Here is a 9,519-nt window from a genome sequence, read left to right as displayed (position 1 = left end):
ACAACTAAATGCGTGAATTTTTAAGTAAGACCAACATTAGAGTATAACACGTCTGTTATTCGTTTTAATAACATTTTTATTCTGAAGCTAACTAATAATGAATAAAATACTTCTTACCAATAATGCGACTTCTTGAACAGGTGCGGTAGAAAACGGATGGATGGATTAAAATGCATGAGAATGTTTTATATTTTGAACGTTATTTTTAACACTGATTACCAGTGGAATTATTCATTACTTATTGCGTTAAGCAATGTCAGCTAAGATTAATCGGAGAGCCAGATGCAGTCACCAAAAGAGCCACATCTGGCTCTAGAGCCATAGGTTCCCTACCCCTGGGTTAGGGGCTCAGGATACAGTTGTATAGATGTTGATGAACTCCACATTAAATCTTTTTTTAATTAAATGGAAATGTTTGTGAAAGTTCTAGGGTTTTGCACATTTCACAAAAGTCATTTAGTCTTATTGTCGTCATAAAATAAAAAATAATAGTCGTCATAAAATAAAAAATAATTGACTTTTGGGGGGAGGGGGGAATTATTATTTTGGAATGGTATAGGTTGTATGCACCCGACGTCACGTCCGGCTCATTGAAATACGTGAGACCGGAAGTGGTAGGCCAGAGAGCGTCTGCTGTCTTTGCGGCCAGTATTTACTCCAAAGCGTCACGACGCGGGGGACAGACGCGAAGCCTAAAATCCTTTTTAAAAGTTTCTAATTAATTTCAAATGTATCTATTCTTTTTCATGTTTGAACATAATGACGAATTTGGACAAGGTGGGCGTCTGCTTTGCGTTCCAAATGACATCACACAACTTCAAAGAGTTGAAGTTGAAAACGCAATATAGAGTCGAATCTGCTTTTGACATCAGGATGTCATTTTTCCCCCACAAACTGCTCCGACTGTGGTCGCAATGTTGTATCTGGATTCCATAGGTCGGAGTATACATTATATGTCCTTTAAAAAATCATTTCGTTATAAAATGTGAGGCTTTTTTTTCACTCACCTCGCATCAGTCATGAGTGGGCCAGAGATCCTTGCCGAACTGAACGATAAACATCTTGACTTCTCTGAAAAAGGTACACAGTTAGTGTTGTCTATGTCAATTTCCAATTATTTGAACATATTATTAACTCGAACATTAACGTGTTTTTCATAGCACCGTTGCAATATTCAGACTTGCGTTGTTTTTATCCAAGTTCCTCCATTTTGTCCAACGTGAATTATTTATTTTATTTTTCATTTTATTTTTATTTAATTTTTTTATTGAACAACAAACATACATTTACAGTTCACACAAAAGTCAAGGCACTTTCAACATCAACGAAAGAAAACAAAAGCAAATACAGAGAGTAATAATACTAAAACAAATTAAATGAAATAAATAAAAGACAAAAAGGGCTACCTAAATCACTTTAAATGTTTTTAACAAGCATATCAAATTAAGGGCTTTTGTACTCTTTATCATTCTCCAAGATTTGATTACTTTCATAAATCGACATTTATGTAGATATTTTTTTGCCTGGAGCATAATAATGTTGACAAACATTTCTATGTTACATTCGTTTACAAAAATACCAAATTTGAGCTCTTCTATATAGCAGTGTTTTTCAACCACTGTGCCGCAGCACACTAGTGTGCCGTGGGATACAGTCTGGTGTGCCGTGGGAGATTATCTAATTTCACCTATTTGAGTTAAAAATATTTTTTGCAAACCAGTAGTTATAGTCCGCAAATGATGTGTTGTTGTTGAGTGTCGGTGCTATTTAGAGCTCGGCAGAGGAACCGTGTAATACTCTTCCATATCAGTAGGTGGCAGCCGCTAGCTAACTGCTTTGTAGATGTCGGAAACAGCGGGTGGCGGTGTAAAGGTAAAAAGGTGTCTAATGCTAAAACCAAAAGTAAACAAAAGGTGAGTGCCCCTAAGAAAAGGCATTGAAGCTTAGAGGCCTACTGAAACCCACTACTACCGACCACGCAGTCTGATAGTTTATATATCAATGATGAAATCTTAACATTATAACACATGCCAATACGGCCGGGTTAACTTATAAAGTGACATTTTAAATTTGCCGCTAAACTTCCGGTTCGAAACGCCTCTGAGGATGACGTATGCGCGTGACGTAGCCCGACGAACACGGGTATGCCTTCCACATTGAAGCCGGTACGAAAAAGCTCTGTTTTCATTTCATAATTCCACAGTATTCTGGACATCTGTGTTCGTGAATCTGTTTCAATCATGTTCATTGCATTATGGAGAAGGAAGCCAAGCAAGCAAAGAAGAAAGTTGTCGGTGCGAAATGGACGTATTTTTCGAACGTAGTCAGCCACAACAGTACACAGCCGGCGCTTCTTTGTTTACATTCCCGAAAGATGCAGTCAAGATGGAAGAACTCGGATAACAGAGACTCTAACCAGGAGGACTTTTGATTTGGATACACAGACGCCTGTAGAGAACTGGGACAACACAGACTCTTACCAGGATTACTTTGATTTGGATGACAAAGACGCAGACGTGCTACTGTGAGTATGCAGCTTTGGCTTTTTTTTGCGTATGTACGTAACTTTTTTAAAATATATAAGCTTTATGAACCTTGGGTTAGGTGAACGGTCTTTTGGGCTGAGTGATTGTGTGTGTTGATCATGTGTTTGAATTGTATTGGCGTGTTCTATGGAGCTAGGAGCTAGCAGAGGAGCTAGGAGCTAGCATAACACGTACCGTACCGTAAGTGCGCGTCACGTACGTAACTTTTTAAAAATATATAAGCTTTATGAACCTTGGGTTAGGTGAACGGTCTTTTGGGCTGAGTGATTGTGTGTGTTGATCGGGTGTTTGAATTGTATTGGCGTGTTCTATGGAGCTAGGAGCTAGCAGAGGAGCTAGGAGCTAGCATAACAAACACGCAGGTGTTATTATGCAGGATTAATTTGTGGCATATTAAATATAAGCCTGGTTGTGTTGTGGCTAATAGAGTATATATATGTCTTGTGTTTATTTACTGTTGTAGTCATTCCCAGCTGAATATCAGGTACCGTGAGTATGCAGCCTTGGCTGCTAAACATTCGATAACTTGACCGTATGTGCGCGTCACGTACGTAACTTTTTAAAAATATATAAGCTTTATGAACCTTGGGTTAGGTAAACGGTCTTTTGGGCTGAGTGATTGTGTGTGTTGATCAGGTGTTTGAATTGTATTGGCGTGTTCTATGGAGCTAGGAGCTAGCAGAGGAGCTAGGAGCTAGCATAACAAACACGCAGGTGTTTTTATGCAGGATTAATTTGTGGCATATTAAATATAAGCCTGGTTGTGTTGTGGCTAATAGAGTATATATATGTCTTGTGTTTATTTACTGTTGTAGTCATTCCCAGCTGAATATCAGGTCACCCCCGGCTCTCACAGCATCTTCCCTATCTGAATAGCTTCAACTCCCCACTAGTCCTTCACTTGCACTTTACTCATCCACAAATCTTTCATCCTCGCTCAAATTAATGGGGAAATTGTCGCTTTCTCGGTCCGAATCTCTCTCACTTCATGCGGCCATCATTGTAAACAATAGGGAACTTTGCGTATATGTTCAACTGACTACGTCACGCTACTTCCGGTAGGTGCAAGCCTTTTTTTTATCAGATACCAAAAGTTGCAATCTTTATCGTCGTTGTTCTATACTAAATCCTTTCAGCAAAAATATGGCAATATCGCGAAATGATCAAGTATGACACATAGAATAGATCTGCTATCCCCGTTTAAATAAAAAAAATTCATTTCAGTAGGCCTTTAGGGAAGGCTATGCAGAACCAAACTAAAACTGAACTGGCTACAAAGTCAACAAAAACAGAATGCTGGACGACAGCAAAGACTTACTGTGGAGCAAAGACCATGTACATCCGCACATGACATGACAATCAACAATGTTCCCACAAAGAAGGATGAAAACAACTGAAATATTCTTAATTGCTAAAACAAAGTAGATGCGGGAAATATCGCTCAAAGGAAGACATGAAACTGCTACAGGAAAATACCAAAAAAAGAGAGAAAGCCACCAAAATAGGAGTGCAAGACAAAAACTAAAACACTACACACAGGAAAACAGCAAAAAACTCAAAATAAATCAGGGAGTGTGGTGACAGTACACCTACTTCTAGACAAGAGCTATATTGATGCATGCTTGGTTATGCTTTAAAGTCATATCCAACATTGCGACAGCAACTTTTTACTGTCAACTGTTTTTTGTTTTTTAATGATTTCTGCTGGTGGTTTTTCAACGCAAAAAATGTGCCTTGGCTGAAAAAAGGTTGAAAAACACTGCTATAGAGAATAGGGACATCTTCACACCCTTGTTTCTCAGCCAATCTCTGATCTCCTCCCAAAACACAACTACAGTCTCACATTCCACAAACAGATGATTAACATCCTCTACAGCTCCACAGATATAACAGCCATCAACCTCCATGTTACATTTAACGTGAATTAAACTAATTATTAGTAAACACAGTCTTGCCATCAATCTAAGATGAAATTCCTCCAAGTGTCATAAATTGTGTTTCCGGGTGCTCTTACACCCGTGAAGAGCTACTGAACATCAGATCCACCATCCCTATGGACTTGTTACCGGTCATCTTAGCGTCAGCTGCGGATTTGGTCCATTCTGTGCTCAAAAGAGGGAAACCGCACCAAAGAGGAAAGCGAGCGGGCGCACTTGTCCGTCTTCGCGGACGGGGATTACGCACGCCTCTACCAGGCATCTTCCTCTCCAACGTCCGCTCACTTGCCAACAAGATGGACGAGCTAGCGTTGCTGATGAGAAGGAACAAGGACTTCTCCTCATCATGTGTGTTGTGTTTCACGGAGACTTGGCTGAGCGCAAGTGTCCCGGACAGCGCGCTTCAACTGGAGGGCTTTCATCTCCTCCGCGCGGACCGAGACGCGGCGCTCTCTGGCAAAAAAAGAGGCGGGGGACTATGCTTCTTTATCAACAATAGCTGGTGCACAGACGTGACAGTGATTTCCAGACACTGTTCTTCTTCTCTGGAATATTATTTCATCCACTGTAAGCCCTTTTACTCACCGCGTGAGATTGTTTCATTCATTCTCGTGGCTGTTTACATCGTGCGTGACGCTCAGCGCGCGCTCGCAGGACAGATCTTACATGTGGAACGGTCTTCTCCTGACTCTCTTGTTATCGTGCTTGGTGACTTTAACAAGGGAAATTTGAGCCAGGAATTACCAAAGTATAGACAGTTTATTAAATGCCCAACCAGAGAGGAGAACACGCTGGATCACTGCTACACTACATTGAGCAAGGCTTTTCATGCAGTCCCGCGCGCTGCTCTTGGACTATCAGATCACGTGATGGTGCACTTAATCCCTTCATACAGACAGAGACTGAAACTGGCTAAACCTGTTATGAGGAACATTAAGTGTTTCACCGCCGAGTCTGTGGACGAGTTGCGTGCTTGTTGGGAAACGACAGACTGGGAGGCAATTGGAGCGGCCACGAACAATCTGGACGAGTATACGGACATTGTGACCTCATACATACAGTTCAATGAGGCGCGCATCATTCCAACGCGCACCAGGGTTTGTTATAACAACAACAAGCCCTGGTTCACACCCAAGCTCCGACAGCTGCGCAAGAAGAAGGAGGCTCCGTGGAGAAGCGGGGACCGAAGTACATACAGAGAAGCGAAGTACCACTTCACCAGGGAAGTGGAGAAAGCTAAATCTGTGTACTCTAACCGTCTACAGGAACAGTTCCGCTCCAATGATTCTGCGGCAGTTTGGAGAGGTCTAAGGGCCCTTACGAACTATAAGCCCAAAACCCCCCAGGCCCTGAATGACCGGACTCTCGCTCAGGGCCTCAACACACATTACTGTCGTCATGAACGGCCTTCAGCTCACCAAAGCCATGCTCCCCCCACCATCACCCTCCCCACCAATGCCAGCACATCATTAAAGGAGTTAAAGGACTCCAATGACATCACAGGACTCCAAAAACACAATAAGACTGTAAAGACCCTCTCCATTAAAGAAGAGGATGTACGCCGGCAGTTCTTGAAGCTGAATACGCGGAAGGCCCCCGGGCCGGATGGTGTCTCCCCCTCCACTCTCAGACACTGTGCGGACCAGCTGGCTCCTGTCTTCACTGACATTTTTAACACCTCTCTGGAGCTATGCCGCGTGCCGTCCTGCTTTAAGACCTCTACCATTGTCCCTGTCCCCAAGAAAGCACGGATCACAGGACTAAATGACTACAGGCCGGTCGCGCTGACGTCTGTGGTCATGAAGTCCTTTGAGCGCTTGGTCCTGCCCCACCTCAAGGACATCACCGCCCCCCTCCTGGACCCACTGCAGTTCGCCTACAGAGCCAACATGTCTGTGGATGATGCAGTGAACCTGGCCCTCCACTTCATCCTGGAGCATCTGGACTCCCCAGGAACCTATGCTAGGATCCTGTTTGTGGACTTCAGCTCTGCCTTCAACACCATCCTCCCTGGACTGCTACGAGACAAGTTCTACCAGACTCCCTCTGCAGTTGGATTAATGACTTCCTGACAGACCGAAGACAGCACGTAAGGCTGGGGAAGATTGTCTCGGACAGTCGAACCACAAACACTGGTACTCCTCAGGGCTGTGTACTCTCCCCCTGGCTCTTCTCCCTGTATACAAACTGCTGCACCTCCAGTCACCAATCCGTAAAACTGCTCAAGTTTGCGGATGACACCACCCTCATCGGGCTCATCTCGAATGGCGATGAGTCCGCCTACAGGGGAGAGGTAGACCGGCTGACGTCCTGGTGCAGCCTCAATAACCTGGAGCTGAACGCCCAGAAAACAGTGGAGATGATCATGGACTTCAGGAAAGTCACAGCCCCACCATCCCCCCTCACCCTGATTGACTCTCCCACCCCCGTCCCCATTGTGGACTCCTTCCGTTTCTTGGACACCACCATCACCCAGGACCTCAAGTGGGAGCTGACCATCAGCTCCCTCATCAAGAAGGCCCAGCAGAGGATGTACTTCCTGCGGCAGCTGAGGAAACTTAAGGTGCCGACCGAGATGCTGGTGCAGTTTTACTCAGCCATCATAGAGTCCATCCTGACCTCCTCCATCACAGTGTGGTTCCCCGGCGCCACAGTCCAGGATAAGAATAGACTGCAACGCATCGTACGTGCTGCGGAGAAGGTGATTGGCTGCAAGCTCCCATCCCTCCAGGACTCGTTCTCCTCCAGGACCAGGAAGCGTGTGGGTCGGATCACAGCTGACTCTTCTCACCCTGGACACACACTATTCTCCCCTCTCCCCTCAGGCAGGAGACTACGCTCCATCCAGACCCACACCTCCCGCCACCTGAACAGTTTTTTCCCCTCGGCCATCAGGCAAATGAACAAGAACTCCTAACAGCAGCTCCTTGAATTCCTTGAATCCCTTCTAAGTCTGTCTGATAGCTCAGTCACAGCTCTTTTTATTACCAAATATGTGTTATATGTGTTTTATGTTGCACGATTGCACCAAGAAAAATTCCTAGTTTGTGAACCCGTTCTCAAACAATGGCAATAAAACTATTCTGATTCTGATTCTGATTCTGATTCTGATTTGTTCTTTATTAGTACAGAAACTAATCACCTTTTTTGAGTGCACGTAGGGCTTACCTTAAAAAACACAACTTACCAAATGTCCTGCCGAATATTGTTTACGTTTATTATCATAACGCAATGAAAAATGCATAACATGTGCACCTTAATACTGTAGTATTGAGATAGGTGAGACTTTATTCCACAATGGGGAAATGCATTTTTTTCATACAGTAACAAAAGTAAAACGTAATAAAAACAATGAAAAATCAAAAGTGAGTAATAACAACACACCAGTGCACCGATGTACATATAGCACACTAAATGATTACAAACAGTATCTTGACTCTCATATTGCACACTGAGCATAAATTGTGGACATTATAGTAGTATTCAGTACTATTAATTAGAGGTGTAACACTCGATATTAAGATTTACAGTTCTTAGATCAGTGGTTTTCAAACTTTTTTTTTTTTTTTTACCAAGTACTTCCTCAGAAAACACTTGGTTCTCCAAGTACCACAGTAATGACCAACAATTAAATACAGTAGCGTAGTAGGCCTAAGTATTCATTAAAAACATGGCAGAGGTTTTATTTAGCAACTATATTTAATATTTTTGGCCACTGTAACATTACACACGGTTTGAACAGTAACATTGTGTTTGAAAATAGGAAAATAAAACTACTTTAATCAAGTGATTATTGGGCGTACCACTAGATGGAGCCTGCGCACCAGTAGTGGTACACTTACTACACTGCCTTATATTCAACTACATCGATCTGTCCTCGGCAAGTTTGCCTTCCGGAAGATGGGTATCGATCCAACGTTGTTTTAAAAATCAATCAATCAATTTTATCGATACTAAAAAAAAACGGCACACTTTTTATGAAGTTTAACATGATAAGGATGTTACGTTATTCAAGTTTGTCTGCCAGTTTGTGGCGTTAGCCATCAGTCAACAAAACAAGAATGGCGGATAGCTACGGTGGCTAAGAAAGGTCACAACAAACGCAACAAGACAATATCATAAATTACAACACAACAACTTAGAACTACAGCATTATTGCAAAAGCTACAACAAATACAAACGCCACAAGACAATAATATAATGTTGCAAAATACAACTTTACGCCACAAAGGACGCGACGGATGTGATAGCGGCATGAGTTACGACAATGGACTGACTTCCTGAACATAGTATATTAGTATTATTGAAAAAGAAAAAAAAGTTATTTATGGCTAAAAGTGGTCACACACTACTTTTGCAACTTCGTTCATTACACCGTTTTCAACTTTACGTTACAGGAAATTAGTCAGTCGCCAAAACTTGTCTGAAACTTGTCACTTCCGTCATGTCTTTATATTCTTGTGTTTATGGCTTTATGTTGTTGGGTATTTGTTGCTTTTGCTATTGGTGTAAAGCTGAAAGTTGTTGTGTTGTGGCGTTTGCATTTGTTATGACTTTTTTAAAATGAGAGAAGTAGCAGGTCAAACACTGCTCATGTAATCTGAAAAAAATTGGTTGCAGTTAATTTTCTATATTAATATATTTGGATTTTTATTGTTTCTATGTCAAAAACAGTAAAAGTAGCAACCTAAAGAGATGTTGTACTTTATTTTTGATAATTAGTATTGTATTCAATCAATCAAAATTGATTTATATAGCCCTAAATCACAAGTGTCTCAAAGGGCTGCACAAGCCACAACGACATCCCCGGTGCAATGGATGTCGAGTGTATCTAGTTAATAGTGTATAATTATAATTGTCAATAGTGTAGTATTATTTTATGTTGAAAAACAAAAACATAAGTAGCAGGTACATCTACTGTACTGTTAAAATGTTGGTTACTGTAGTTTTATTGAAATGTTCTTGAATATTGAAAATGAGAGCAGAAAGTGTTTCCTCTTGTAAATTCAACCTAAAGTATTGGTTGCATTTTATTC

At 41.9% G+C, this 9,519-nt stretch overlaps 1 protein-coding gene across 9 annotated transcripts in view; it reads left to right on the top strand.

Moving 5' to 3' along the window:
• The first annotated feature begins 731 nt into the window (after positions 1–731).
• The window catches only part of LOC133663517 (trichohyalin-like), a 70,356-nt gene continuing 61,568 nt past the window's right edge, over positions 732–9,519 (top strand). For 4 of the 9 annotated variants that reach the window (XM_062068040.1, XM_062068037.1, XM_062068034.1 and 1 more), the window contains exon 1: positions 855–1,080. Coding sequence is in view for 7 of the 9 variants with exons in the window: in XM_062068037.1 (XP_061924021.1) it covers positions 1,020–1,080 (61 nt within the window). In the remaining 2 variants the exon portion in view is untranslated. Of the gene's footprint in view, positions 778–853; positions 1,081–2,014; positions 2,525–9,519 lie in introns of those variants that run through there. The other 5 variants (XM_062068033.1, XM_062068031.1, XM_062068035.1 and 2 more) reach the window with 3 other exon arrangements.

This window comes from Entelurus aequoreus, linkage group LG13, assembly GCF_033978785.1.
Source record: "Entelurus aequoreus isolate RoL-2023_Sb linkage group LG13, RoL_Eaeq_v1.1, whole genome shotgun sequence".
Classification (NCBI taxonomy): Eukaryota; Metazoa; Chordata; class Actinopteri; order Syngnathiformes; family Syngnathidae; genus Entelurus; species Entelurus aequoreus.
Note: the sequence above shows the minus strand (reverse complement) of the source record. Positions and strands in the feature narration are given on the sequence as shown.